The sequence below is a fragment of the Sus scrofa genome, chromosome 15 (genome assembly GCF_054392235.1).
Source record: "Sus scrofa isolate SSC_HxYL_T2T_F1_AM1 chromosome 15, Sscrofa_HxYL_maternal_Yorkshire_Landrace_v2.0, whole genome shotgun sequence".
Classification (NCBI taxonomy): domain Eukaryota; kingdom Metazoa; phylum Chordata; class Mammalia; order Artiodactyla; family Suidae; genus Sus; species Sus scrofa.
Genome location: NC_139397.1, coordinates 30,162,811 through 30,178,080, shown reverse-complemented (window position 1 = coordinate 30,178,080; position 15,270 = coordinate 30,162,811). Strand labels below are relative to the sequence as shown.

Genomic DNA, 15,270 nt, shown 5'->3' with positions numbered 1-15,270 from the left:
CTCACCAGGGCTTTGCACTTATCCCAAGGCCTGCCATCCTCCAGATCCCATGGTTGCTCCCTCCCTCATTCCACTTGGCTCAAAAGGTGGCCTGAGGACAGTCTTTTTGACAACAATTTCTAAAACAGCTGCACCACACTCACACTCTTTCTTACCTTGCTTGATTTTCTTTTAAACATGAAGAAAGTGTTTAATTGCTCTATAATCAAATACATGCAAATAAAAAATATAAGGAGATATTAATTTTCAGCTGTCAAAATACTAATGACAGAAGAAATTTTCATGTATTGAGGCATAGAGAATTTATTCTGGCTTATACATGATTTAACTTTATGCTAACTAGAACGGCTTGTTTTGTGGTTTATAAACATACATTATATACCTTCTTTAACCACTGAAGAATAGAGTGCATTATGAAGTTGTAAAGAATGCCCATTTTGAAAATAGAAATGAATGCCTCCCTGCCTGGAATATCAATGCTAGCACCACATGGATGATAAGGCTTCCTTCCCAGGCAGCAAGACCATACTGAATTGCTTGTGTATATGCTAATCTGTCTTTTTTCAAAACTTTGAAGAAAGGCAGCCCTGTTATGGTTGATGTTCTTTGTTCTGACAAAATGTAAAACTGTAATGAAAACCAGGCTTCTCTGGAGCAGTTCCTCAATAGCTATCTGAGAGGCTGCCTCCCAGGATATTGTTCTCAGTTTGGTTCGAATAAAACTATCTTCTATTCTTATTGTAGATTGGCTATGGATTGTTTCCATTTTGACACCAACGATAAAAGTAATTACGTCATTGAAAACAGGCTGAGTAGGGTCAGAAGAACAATTTTATAACTGTTAGTATAAACTATTCTGACTTTTCTGGAAAATAATTTAGCAACATGATTTAAAGTTTTAAGGAATACACATTTTTTGGACCCAGGAATTTCAGTTCTAAGAATCTATCCCAAATAATTTCTCAGAAATTAAACAAGCATTTATGCATTGGAATGGTCAATGCAAAAAAAATTTTTAATAGTGAAAATTAAATAAACTATGTATAAAAATGAGAGTATATTTTAAACTTTATGATCTACTCACATAGTGGGAACCTAAAAGACCATTATAAGCCACCCCCACCTATGTACCTCCACTGGGAAATCTTTGGCACAGTATTAATTTTTCACTGATGAATAGAGAAGAAGGGATTGATGAAGGTAAGTGGGAAGAATTGCTGAGTCCTGCTTTAAGGAGGGTGGGGAAGGTGGGCCATGAAGACTGGCAGTGGGTCAGCAACCAGGGTCATGTGTACTCACCTTGAGAAGAATATTTTTCGTGGTAAATTTCATAGGCTTTTCTATGGGCCTCAGCGAGGATCTGGAGATGTGACGCTCTTGATTCCTGGTGGGGAAGTTCTGTTATCACCTCCTCCAAGTCACTAAAAGTGAACCAGATCTTAACTAGGTCCCCAAAAGAGTGGAAGACGAAGGAGGCATAGTCAGCAAAGAGATCAGCAAAGGCCTCACTTCTCTGGACGGTGCTGGCAGGGAGGGTCTGGTGGTGCAGGACCACCAGGGGCTGAAGTTGAGCAGTCTCAAGGGCCTCAAGGAGTTGCCGGTAGCACTGCACCATTCTCTTGTCTGGGTTCTTGGAGCTTCCTTCTGGGAGAAGTTGTGCCCAAGGTAGAAATACCTTATAGTGGGTGATCATACTGGCACGAACACTGCTAAAATACTCTGGCAAGAAAGCAGGCAGTGGCTGGCGACACACATAAATACCTTTGTCTCCTGCTCCAAGGTGAGAATCCTGGTGTCCCAGTGGACCCCTCAGGTCGTATAGCAAGTCAGTGGTTAGAGGACCAGCAGCTAAAATGAAGTTTCTATCAGATTCCCAGTCTAATCCCCAGCAAGAAAAACTTAGGAGGACAATAGAGACTAAATGCCAAGCCAGCTCCATCTTCAAGGAACTGTTAGGAGGTATGTGGAATACTTACTTTATAACTACAACTGAGGTTGTAAAATACTAGGTGATTTTTAACACTTAATATGTAACTGGGTTATCTGTGATAATAAAATTAGTACATAGTTCAATGAAATATCAAAAAATTTAAAAACCATAAAAGATAGCACAAAAACCTCAAACTTCTCACACAATTTAAGCAGAGGAAATGGAAAGCATCTGAAGGAAAAAACTTGTCCACATTTTTGTCTTACTTACAAATTATCTTAAAATTTGTTTACATAGCGGAACACAAGTTAGGTCCTCACCAAAGTTTTTTCCTCCTTTAAAAATAAGTAAATGAACACAGGTTGTAAAAGATTCAAACAATATAAATATATATGTGAAAACTTTCTAGTTCCCCCCTCCCCTTCCTAGGGTAAGCACTTTCAACACTGTTTTTGTTACTGGACCAATTGAGTCCACTTACTTCTGTGCGTTAAAGGCAATCTACTAATACTGGGTTGTGGTGAAGGAAAGTACAGTGTTCACTGTGGGAGAAAACAAGTAGCAAAAGCAGCTAATGTTCAAAAAGCCTAAACTCTGATGACTTTTAGGGAAAGGTTTTTAAAGATAGGGTGAGGGATAAGGTTTCAGAGTACAAGATCAGCTTGTAGACAGTCTTATGATCAAAGTCGTAAGCAGTCAGAAGTTAATACCATCAGCCACCTGGTTCCAACCTGTCTGGGGTGTATGTGCTTGTGGTCAGTATGCAGTTAATTTTTTCTGCCTGGGTGGAGGTTTCAGTATCTGTAAAACAGCTCAAAGGATATGCCTCAGAATATTATCTATAGTCCTTGAGGAGAAACTAAATGTCCTTGGCTTTGTTTAATGGCTAAACTATTATTATTTTGTCTGGTTTGACCTACCTTTATTTCTGCATATCGCAGTTCCCTGATTAATTTCACTCTTTGGAACTCAGGAAAGGTCTTGGAGGCTAAAGGTTTTCTAGAAATGAGAGGTAGGCAGAAAACATGGGAGGGCCTGTCCTGAGAAGACCCAATAGGTCCTGCTAGGTTACATTTCCTTCCAGTTTTCTTTCTTCTCTTCTCTTCTCTTCTCTTCTCTTCTCTTCTCTTCTCTTCTCTTCTCTTCTCTTCTCCTCTCTTCTCTTCTCTTCTTTCTTTCTCTCTCTCTCTCTCTCTCTCTCTCTTTCTTTCTTTTTACAGTGGCATATGACAGTTCCAGGCAGGGATAGGCCCATGCCACAACCACAGCCACACGGGATCTGAGCTATGTTGGTGACCTATACCGCAGCTCACAGCAATGCTGGATCCTTAACCCACTGAGTGAGGCCAGGGATTGAACCCACATCCTCATGGATACTAGTTGGATTTGTAACCTTCTGAGTCACAATGAGAACTTCTATAATTAGTCATTTGTACATTTGACCACCTTTATCCACTTCACCCATTCGCCACCTTCTGCTCTGGCAACACTAATCTGTTTTCTTTATCTACGAGTTCAGTTTTTAAAAAAATTTATTAGCATACTGCTCTCCAATCTCATCCTTGTTGTCACAAATGGCAAGATTTCCTTCTTTTTGTTTTATCTGTTTGTTTTGTTTTGTTTTTATCCTTTTTATGGCTACACCTGCAGCATGTGGAAGTTCCCAGGCTAGGGCTTGAATCAGCTGCAGCTACAGACCTACACCACAGCCATGGCAACCCTGGATCCAAGCCACATATATATTTTTGAGTCAGTATTTTCCTTTTCTTCAGATAAACACCCAGAGGCAACACCCAGGAATTGCTGGATGATATGGTAGTTCTATTTTTAGTTTAGTTTCATTTATGTATTTTCCTATGGCTTCACTCATGGCATATGGAAGTTTCCTGGCCAGGGATTGAATCCTAGCTGCAGCTTTGACCTACTCACAACTGTGGCAATGTTGGATCCTTTAACCCATGTGCCAGGCTGAGAATTGAACCTGTGCCTCTGCAGTGACCTGAGCTGCTGCAGTTGGATTCCTATCCCACTGTGCCACAGTGGGAACTCCTACTTTTAGTTTTTAAAGGGCCCTCCATATGTTTTCCCATAGTGGTTCTCACCAGTAGTACACTAGGATTCCCTTTTCTCCACATTCTTGCCCACGCTTGTTATTTTTTGTCATTTTTATAATATTCATTTTAATAAGTGTATTATATCATTTTGGTTTTGATTCCATTTCCATGATAATTAGTTATGTTGAGCACCTTTCATGTATGTGTTGGCAGTCTGTACCTCTTCCTTGGAAAAATGTCTGTTCAGATCGTCTCCACATTTTAAAATCAGATTTTTGTTTTATTCTGTTTTTGCTTTTGTTACCTTTGCTTTTGGTGTCAAATCCAAAAAATCATTGCTAAGACATTTCAAGGAGCTTACTGCATTACTTTTATCTCCTAGGAGGTTTATGATTCAGGTCTTACATTCAAGTTTTTAGTCCATTTAAATTTTTGTGTACAGTCTAAGAGAGTGGTCCAGTTTTATTCTTTTGCATGTAGCTGTCCAGTTTTCCCAACACCTTTTAGTGAAATGATTGCTTTTCCCAAATTGCTTTTTTTTTTTTTTTTTTTTTTTTTGCTTTTTAGGGCTGCACCCATGGTATATGGAAGTTCCCAGGCTAGGGGTCCAGTTGGAGCTACAGCTGCTGGCCTACAGCAACACAAGATCCAATCCACATCTGTAACCCACACCACAGCTCACAGCAATGTTGGATCCCCAACGCACTGAGCAAGGCCAGGGATTGAACCTGCAACCCTATGGTTCCTAGTCAGATTCATTTCCGCTGTGCCACAATGGGAACTCACTCCCCATTGGATATTTTTGACTCTTTTGTTGGAAATTAATTGACTGTGTATGAGTGGGTTTATTTCTGCACTTTCCATTCTGCTCCACTGATCTATATGTCTGTTGTCATGACAATACCATACTGTTAATGTATCTTTGAGATATAGTTTGAAATTAGGAAGCATGCTACTTCTAGCTTCTTTCTTCTTTCTCAGCAATGCTTTTGCTATTCAGGGTCTTCTGTGGTTCTGTACAAGTGCTAAGATTGTTTTGTCTCTATGAAAAAATGACATTGGAATTTTTATAATGATTGCAGTGAAGTGTAGATTGCTTTGGGTAATATGGACATTCAAAAAATATTAATTCTTCTGATCTATAATTATGGAACATATTTTCCTTTATCTGTATCTTCTTCAATTTCTTTTATAATTGTATTATGGTTTACAGTGTACAAGTATTTTACCTCCTTGGTTAAATTTATTTCTAGGTATTTTATTCTTATCATGCATAAAAAATAGGAATTATTTCTTAAATTCTCTTCTGTTAGTTTATTAATAGTATATAAAGATAAAGCAGATTTTTGCATATTGAATTTTCAACCTGCAACTCTGGTTGTTGATTTGTTGATCAGTTCTAAGAATTTTCTAAGAGATTTTTGGTAGAATGTGGTATATGGAATGATTGTCCAATGAGGACCTACTGTATACCACAGAGAACTCTAACCAAGATTCTGTGATAATCTATGTGGGAAAAGAATCTGAAAGAGAATGGATGTGTGTGTACATGTATAACTGATTAACTTTGTTGTACAGCAGAAATTATCACAACCTTGGAAATCAACTATAGTTCAATAAAAATTTTTTATTACTCAATGAATTTTATTACATTTATAGTTTTACAATGATTATCACAACTCAACTTTATAGCATTTCCATCCCAAACCCCAGTCCATCGCCCTACCTCCCAACCCCTGTCTCCTTTGGAAACCATAAGTTTTTCAGTCTGTGAGTCAGTATCTGTTCAGCAAAGAAGTTCATTGTGTCCTTTTTTTAGATTCCACATGTAAGTGATAGCATATGATGTTGGTGTCGTTGTCTGACTGACTTCACTCAGCATGATAATCTCTAGATCCATCCATGTTGCTAAAAATGCTGTTATTTCATTCCTTTTAATGGCCGAGTAATATTCCATTGTATATTTGTACAACATCTTTATCGACTCCTCTGTCAATGGACATTTAGGTTGTTTCCACATCTTGGCTATTGTATATAGTGCTGCAGTGAACATTGGAGTACAGGTATCTTTTCAAGTCATGGTTTTCTCTGAATAGATGCCTGGGAGTGGAATTGCTGGATCAAAAGGTAATTCTGTTTTTAGTTTTTTGAGCAATCTCCATAATGTTTTCCACAGTGGTTGCACCAATTTACATTCCCACCAACAGTGCAATAGGGTTCCCTTTTCTCCACACCCTCTCCAGCACTTCTTGTTTGTAGACTTTTGGATGATGGCCATTCTGGCTGGTGTAAGGTGGTACCTCATCGTGGTTTTGATTTGCATTTCTCTATTAATGAGTGACACTGAACATATTTTCATGTGATTTTTGGCCATCTGTATGTCTTCTTTGGAGAACTGTCTGTTTAGATCTTCTGTCCATTTTTTGATGGGGCTGTTTTTTTGGTGTTGAGCTGCAGAAGTTTATAAATTTTGGAGATTTATCCCTTGTCATTGGCTTCTCCCATTCTGTGGGTTGTCTTTTCATTTTGTTTGGGTTTCATTTGCTGTGCAAACTTTTAAGTTTAATTAAGTCCCATTTGTTAATTTTGTTTTTATTGTCATTACTCTAGGAGGTGGATCTGAGAAGATTTTGCTGTGGGGTTTATGTCAGAGAGTGTTGGGCTTATGTTTTCCTCTAAGAGTTTTATACTATCTGGTCTTATATTTAGGCCACTAATCCATTTTGACTTTTTGCATATGGTGTTAGGATAAGTGCTCTAATTTCATTCTTTTATATGTAGCTGTCGAGTTTTCCCAGCACCACTTATTGAAGGGACTGTCTTTTCTCTGTTGGATATTGTTGCCTCTTTTGTCATAGATGAGTTGGCTGTAGGTGTGTGGATTTAATTTGGGGCTTTCTATCCTTTACCAGTGAGCTATATTTCTGTCTTTGTGCCAGCACCATACAGTTTTGGTGACTATAGCTTTGTAGTATAGTCTAAAGTCAGGGAGCCTGATTCCTCCAGCTCCATTTTTCTTTCTCAGGATGGCTTTGGCTATTCTGAGTCTTCTGTGCTTCCAAACAAACTTTAAGTATTTTGTTCAAGTTCTGTGAATAATGTCCTTGGTAATTTGATAGGGACTGCATTGAATCTGTACATTGCCTTGGGCAGTATAGTCATTTTGATAATACTGATTCTTCCAATCCAAGAGCATGGTATGTCTTTTCATCTGTTTGTGTCATCTTTGATTTCTTTCATCAGCATCTTGTAGTTTTCAGAGTATAGGTCTTTTGTCTCTTTAGGTAGGTTTATTCCTAAGTATTTTATTCTTTTCGATGCGATGGTAAATGGGATTGTTTCCCTAATTTCTCTTTCTGATCTTTCGTTGTTAGTATATAGAAATGCAGCCAATTTCTGTGTATTTATTTTGTATCCTGAGACTTTGCCAAATTCATTGTTGAGCGCTAACAGCTTATCTGTAGCTTCTTTAGGATGTTCTATGTATAATATCAAGTCATCTGAAAAAGCGAGTTTTACTTCTTCCTATTCGATTTGGATTCTTTTCTTTTTCTTCCCTGATTGCTGTGGCTAGGACTTTTAAAACTTTGTTGAAGAGTAGTGGTAAGAGCAAACATCCTTGTCTTGTTCCTGATCTCAGTGGGAATTCTTTCAGCTTTTCACTATTGAGAATGATGTTAGCTCTGGGTTTTTCATGTATGGTTTTTATTTTGTTGAGGTAAGTTCTCTCTGTGCTCCCTTTCTGGAGGGCTTTTAATCAGAAATGGGTGTTGGATTTTGTCAAAGGCTTTTTCTGCATCTATTGAGACAATAATATGTTTTTTATCCTTCAGTTTGTTAATGTGGTGTATCACACTGATTGATTTGCAGATATTGAAGAATCCTTGCATCCCTGGGATAAATCCTACTTGATCATGATGTACAATCCTTTTAATGTATTGTTGGATGCGGTTTGCTAGTATTTTGTAGAGGATTTTTGCATTCGTTCATCAGTGGTATTGGCCTGTAATTTTCTTTTCTTTTTTTTTTTTTTTTTGTGGTATCTTTGGTTTTGGGATCTGGGTGATGGCGGCCTCATAGAATGAGTTTGGGAGTGTTCCTCCCTCTGTGATTTTTTGGAATAGTTTCAAAAGGAGAGGCATTAGCTCTTCTCTAAGTTTTTGATAGAATTTGCCTCTGAAGCCATCTGATCCTGGACTTTTGTTTGTTGGAAGTTTTTAAATCACAGTTTCAATTTCCATTCTTGTGATGGGTCCATTCATCTTTTCTATTTCATCTTGGTTTAGTCTTGGAAGATTGTACTTTTCTAAGAATTTGTCCATTTCTTCTAGGTTTTCCATTTTATTGGCAAATAGTTGCATATAGTAGTCTCTTATGATCCTTTGTATTTCTGTGATATCCATTGTAACCTCTCCTTTTTTGTTTCTAATTTTATTGATTTGGGTCCTCTCTCTTTTTCTTGATAAGTCTGGCTAAGGATTTATCCATTTTGTTGATCTTTTCAAAGAACCAGCTTTTAGTTTCACTGATATTTTCTATGGTTTTCTTCATTTGCATTTCATTGATTTCTGCTCTGATCTTTATGATTTCTTCCCTTCTGCTAAATTTAGGTCTTGTCTGTTATTCTCTCTCTAGCTGCTTTAGATGTAAAGTTAGGTTGTTTATTTGAGTTTTTTCTTGTTTCCTGAGGTAGGTTTGTGTTGCTACCAACTTTCCTCTTAGAACCGTTTTTGCTGCTTCCCATAGGTTTTGGGTTTTTTTCCATGTTAGAGTATAACATTTATTAAATTTCATAATTTATGATCACTGTGTCATAACCAAACAAACCCTAACACAAACTTCAACATTTAAAAACACAAGGAGCATATTGATTTTTCAACTATTTCACTTACATGTACTTTTCAATTGTTATGCAGTTGTCATAATTAGGAGATATTATACATTAACCATGTCATACTATGCTTGTTAAGAACCAAATTCAGAGGGTAGAAAAATGCCAACATAAATTATTTCTCCAAACTGCCCACGAATGTATTGTCGCTGTTCATTCTAATCATATACTTAGGGTACATTCTTTAATAAAATGTGTAATTGTAGTCACATAACAATAGTTCCGATGAGGCAAAATCATTTCAAGAAAGGAAATGCATCAAATGAGACAAAAAATTGAAGAGCAGGGGTAAGGGCATATAGAAGTCACATGAGAACACCACACAAACTTCCACGTTTTCCCCTTTCCACTTGCAAAGAACATGCATGAAGTTTTATTAAGACAGCTGTCAGGCACTATTCACAATAGCCAAGACATAGAACCAACCCAAATGTCCATTGACAGATGATTGGATTAGGAAGATGTGGTATATATACACAATGGAATACTACTCAGCCATAAAAAAGAACAAAATCATGCCATTTGCAGCAACATGGATGGAACTAGAGACTCTCATACTGAGTGAAATCAGTCAGAAAGACAAAGACAAATACCATATGATATCACTTATAACTGGAATCTAATATACAGCACAAATGAACATTTCCACAGAAAATAAAATTATGAACTTGGAGAATAGACCTGTGGCTTCCCTGGGGGGGAGAGGGAGGGAATGGGAGGGATCAGGAGCTTGGGGTTATTGAATGCAAACTATTGTTCTTGGAATGGATTTGCAATGAGATCCTGCTGAGTAACGTTGAGAACTATGTCTAGATACTTATATCACAACAGAACAAAAAGTGGAAAAAAAATGTATACATATAAGTGTAACTTGGTCCCCATGCTGTACAGCAGGAAAAAAAAAAAAGACAGCTGTCAGGAGTGCATGAAACACTGGCTTCCATGTCATATATGTTGGGAGACAATCAATGCCATTGAGGAGAAAGTACTGTTCTTTATCTTTTGGGTCTGTCTATGTCATCTACAGCTGAGAGAAGTTTCTGTCTTGCTTTCTTATTGATGTGTGATCCCAGGCAAACATTTACCAGATTGATCAGCTGCTTTGTTGAATACTCCCTTTTACGATAGTTCTAGTAGCCAGGCGTATACAATGTTCCCAAAGTATTTTAGACACGGGCAGGGGTATCCAAACTTTCTTAAAAACTTCATTTAACCTCATGTTAAACTGCTCAAATTCCTTTAACAGTGCATCTACATATATGTTGTGCTGTGAACTAATTTCTTTTACATTCCATTTTACATTAGCCACTAGGTGCAGCATCTGTTCATAATCAATGTCTTACTGGCCACAATCCAGTAAATTGGTTTGCATAGTTCACTGGCCATGGAGACTGAGAATAGAACTGCTGAAGAAAGGGCTTTTTTTTTTTTCACTGCAGGCATCACAGCATCCAGGTGTGGTTGAAGGAACTCAAACTGTTCAACCAAGAAAACCAAGGATTCTATGGCTACCACTCTTTCCGCCAAGCCATACAATGTATCCCCAGATATCAAAACCACAAGGTGACTGAGTTGAGGGCTTTATACCTTCTCCTTTCTCTCTTCTGCTACTGTGAGTGTGGCAGTAGGATCGGTTAAAACTTCCAGATCAATGGGACTTTCTTGTATTCTCTTTAGAGTTGTTCTTAGTCTACTACTATTAAGGTCTAGTCCTGTTGACTTCAGTGAATCATTCTGACCAAAAAAGTTATATATTGCATACAAGTGATAATCAAATGGCTGAGACAAGAAATGGATACCATCAAAAGCGACTGGTTTAAGAATGTTCATCATCTGCATGTATTTACCAACAAGTGTTATTACATTTAATGTTGTATTTGTTAAGATGGGTGCATTCACTTTATTCAGACTATAATCTGATTTCTTCCTGCTTTTTAGGGTCTCTCAAGAAACACTTTTCACAGGAGCATCACCTGTCTGCTCATCAACATAATCTCGTTTTAGTTTCTTGGGAACATCACTGTCGCTGTCATACTCCTGATAGGCATTTTTTCCTTGTTCATCAGACTCATACCCATTAGAAACCAGGATATCTTCTGTTTCTTCATCATCGTGGTTGGCCTGAATTTCAAATGGATTCCCACCACTAAAGTACTGCTCAAACAAGTCACTGTTTTCAAGGAGGTTGAGGATGGCTGCTTACCAGGTGAAACTGATGGGGAATGTGATTGTTCCATGAATTTAAATTCATGAAAATGCAAGATGCTGAAATTTGACTTAACAGGAAAAAGTTCCCAGGTCTCATTCTGTAGAAACATTCTCAGTTCATCAAGCTGTGTTCTATGGTAGTTCTTAAAATAATTGACACTTTGCTTTCTCATAAAATCTTGCAAAACTTCAGACTTGCTACCACAGAATTCTTCTCCAGCTTGCATTAACCTTCTGATTATATCCAAAACAAAGATGAAATCATCATATTTGAATATAGACAAATCAGTTTCAAGCAAGTAGGTTTATACTTTTAGCTGAACATCCTGCCATATTTGTGTAAATCCATGTTCTAATTTCTTTTTTATGCAACTACGATCAAAATCCGTTTTGTCAGTACCCGTCATATTACTCCCTTCAGAAGCAGAAGTAGTATCCTCATTGTCATGCTTATCATGCCATTCCATAGTCCTATAATAGCTGAGCATAACCTCCCACAGAGCTTTGCACAGGTCAACAAGGCATGGAATGTAGCTGTCTGGTGTGACATGTACAGAGGTCCTTGTATTGCAGCTTTTGGAATTCTCTATCTGTGTTTCTTTCACGTAGTTCCACATAACCAAGAACAACTTGAAACATGGTATTATGAATGGCTTGGGTGAAGTTTTGCTATAGGAGTCTCTCTATATATATGAGATTGTTTTATTTTTATTTATTTATTTATTTTTCTTTCCTAGGGCCATACCCACAGCATATGGAGGTTCCCAGGTTAGGGCTCTAATCGGAGCTGTAGCCACTGGCCTACGCCAGTGCCACAACCATGCAGGATCCGAGCTGCGCCTGCAACCTACACCACAGCTCACAGCAATGCTGGATCCTTAACCCACTAAGTAAGGCCAGGGATCAAACACGCAACCTCATGGTTCCTAGTTGGATTTGTTAACCACTGAGCCATGACAGAAACTCCACGAGATTGTTTTAAAAGTTGTTGGTCTCTTAATTGCAAGTGCATCTCCAGTGTCCTGTATTTGTACCCCTTCATCTCACAATTTCTGATTTTGGCAGCATATTTGCGTGTGGATGATTTCCTACCTTTAGTGTATTTATGCCTTTACTGGTGTACCTTGTCATTTGTAGTATTTTTGTTTATAGTTGCAACCTTTTTTTCCTACCTAGAGAAGTTCCTTTAGTATTTGTTATAAAGCTGGTTTAGTGGTGCTGAATTCTGTTAGCTTTTGCTTGTCTATAAAGCTTTTGATTTCTCCTTCAAATCTGAATGAGAGCCTTGCTGGGTAGAGTTATCTTGGTTGGAGTTTTTTTCCTTTCATCACTTTAAGTATATCATGCCACTCCCTTCTGTCCTGCAGAGTTTCTGCTGAAAAAAATATGCTGAAAACCTTATCTGGATTCCCTTGTATGTTGTTTCTTCTTCATAGCTGCTTTCAGTATTTTCTCTTTGTCTTTAATTTTGGTCAGTTTGATTAATGTGTGTCTCAGGGTGTTCTTCCTTGGGTTTACTTTATATGGTACTCATTGTGCTTTCTGAATTTGAGTGAGTTGTTCCTTTCCCATGTTAGGGAAGTTTTTGGCTATTATCTCTTCAAATGTTTTTTCTGGCCCTTTCTCTCTTCTCCTTCTGTCATTCCTATAATATGGATATTGGTGTGTTTAACGTTGTCCCAGAGTTCTCTTAGACTGTCTTCATCTCTTTTCTTTTTTTATATATAATGATTTTTATTTTTTTCCATTGTAGCTGGTTTACAGTGTTCTGTCAATTTTCTACTATAGAGCATGATGACTCAGTTACACATACATGTATACATTCTTTTTTCTCACATTATCATGCTTCTTCATTTCTTTTCAATCTTTTTTCTCTTTTCTGTTCCACATCAGTGATTTCCACTAGTCTGTCCTCCACCTTGTTTATTCATTCTTCTGCATCCTGTATTCTATTAGTTGTTTCTAATGAATTTTTTATTTTAGTTATTGTATTTTGCATCTCTGCTTGCTTAAGTTTTAAATCTTGTATTTCTTTGCTCAGTGTCTCCTGTAATATATCAATCTTTGCCTCCAGTTTATTTCCAATGTCTTTAATCATCTTCACTATCATCAGTCTAAAATCTTTTTCATGGAGGCTGATAATCTCCAGATCACTTAGTTGTTTTTCTGTTTTTTTTTTTCTTACTCCCTTTTCTGAGTTATATTTCTCTGCCATTTCATTTTCTATAGGTTTGTGGTGTGGTCTCCTTTTTGCAGACAATAGATTTGTAGCCTCTCTTGATTCTCATGTCTGCCCCCTTTGTGACTGAAGTTGGTATGGGGGCTTGCTGTAGGCTTCCTGATGGGAAGGACTGTGCCTGCCCACTGATAGGTGGAGCTAATTCTTATCCCTTTGGTGGGTGGGGCTTTGTCTCTGGGTGAGATTAGAAGTGGCTGGGTGCCTGGGGGTCTTTAGGCAGCCTGTTTACTAATGGGTGGGGCTATGATCCCACCTGGTTTATTGTTTGCTCTGGGGCTTCTCAGCCTTGATGTGTGGTGCCAGACTTTTCCAAAATGGCCACCTCTAGAGGAACACACACTGATGATTATCCCAGAGACCTTTGCCTACTACTAGCCACAGTCACCCCCTGTTTTCTCAGGTGATCCTCCAAGAATTGCAGTCAGGTCTGACCCAGATTCCTATGGAGACTCTGCTTTGCCCTGGGATCCAGTGCACATTAAAGACTGTGTGTGCCTTTTAAGAATGGTGTCTCTGTTCCCACCAGTCCTGTGGAACTCCTGCGCATGAGCCCCACTGGCTCTCAATGCCAAGTGCTTCGGGGGCTCCTTCTTCCAATGCCGGATCCCCAGGCATGGGGACCTGATGTAGGGCTCAGACCTCTCACTCCCATGGGTGATCTGTGATACAGTTACTCTCCAATCTGTGGGCTGCCCACCCAGTGGGCATGGGGTTGTTATGTCATGTAATCACCCCTCCTACTGTCTTGATGTGGCCTCCTCTTTGTCTTCTAGTGTGAGATATCTTTTGATAGTTTGCAGTCTATGTGGTTGAAGGTCGTTCAGCAGCTGGTTGTAATTTTTGTTTTTATGAGAGAAGGTGAGGTCCAATCCTTCTACTCTACCATCTTAATCCTGTCTCTTGACTTTTGCTTCAATGAAACTTTAATTATTGCTTTTTAGGGTGATGCCTGTGGCATATGGAAGTTCCCAGTCTGGAGTTCAAATCAGAGCTGCAGCTGTCGGCTTACAACACAGTCCCAGCAATGCCAGATCTGAGCCATGTCTTCAAACTACACCACAGCTCATAGAAATGCTAGATCCTTATCCCACTGGGTCAGGCCAGGCAGGGATGAACCCATATCCTCATGGATGCTAGTTGGGTTAGTAACTACTAAAACCACAACAGGAATTCCTAAAACTTCTTTAAAAAAGAAATGCATGGATCTTTTGGAATGAAAGTTTTATCTGGATGTTCATTGCAACACTATTCACAATAGCCAAGACATGGAAACAACCCAAATATCCATGAAAAGATGAATGGATTAAGATGTGGTACATTTGTACAATGGAATACTACTCAGCCATAAAAAGAAGACAAAATAATGCCATTTGCAGCAAAGTGGATAGAACTAGAGATTCTCATACCAAGAGAGGTAAGGCAGAAAGAGAAAGACAAATACTGTATGATACCACTTATATGTGGAATCTAAAATATGACCCAAATGACTCTATCTACAGAAACAGAAACAGATCGTGGACATGGAGAACAGACTTGTGGTTGCCAGGCATACAGGAGAGAGAAGGGGACGGATGGGGAGTTTGGGGTTAGTAGATGAAACTATTACATTTAGAAGAGATGGGTAATGGGGTCCTACTATACACCACAGTCCTACTTTACAGTCTCTTGGATTAGAACATGTTGGAAGACAGTATAAAGAATGTAATATATATAATATAGATACATACATGTATCTATATTATATGACTAGGTTGCTTCAGTGTTCAGTGGAAATTGAAGAAACAGTGTAAATCACTTATACTCTAATAAAAACTTTTTTTTAAAGATTTCTGGTGGAGTCTTTAGGGTTTTCCTTTTTTAAAAAAATTTATTGAAGTATAGCTGATTTACAAACTTGTGCTAATTTCTGGTGCACAACAAAATGATTCAGTTACACATATACACAAAT

General features: G+C 38.2%; 1 protein-coding gene and 1 pseudogene across 2 annotated transcripts in view; both read right to left on the bottom strand.

Annotated features, from left to right (window-relative positions):
* LOC100625897 (lactase/phlorizin hydrolase) overlaps positions 1-1,948 on the bottom strand; it is a 58,056-nt gene extending 56,108 nt beyond the window's left edge. Inside the window, exon 1 of one of the 2 annotated variants that reach the window (XM_021076419.2) lies at positions 1,300-1,948. In XM_021076419.2, the coding sequence (XP_020932078.2) occupies positions 1,300-1,939 (640 nt within the window). In that variant the 5' untranslated portion in view covers positions 1,940-1,948. The remainder of the gene's footprint in view (positions 1-1,299) is intronic. The other variant, XM_085001325.1, reaches the window with a different exon arrangement.
* A 7,921-nt stretch (positions 1,949-9,869) lies between these two features.
* Positions 9,870-12,151, bottom strand: LOC146395768 (syndetin pseudogene; annotated as a pseudogene).
* Between the last annotated feature and the right edge of the window lie 3,119 nt (positions 12,152-15,270).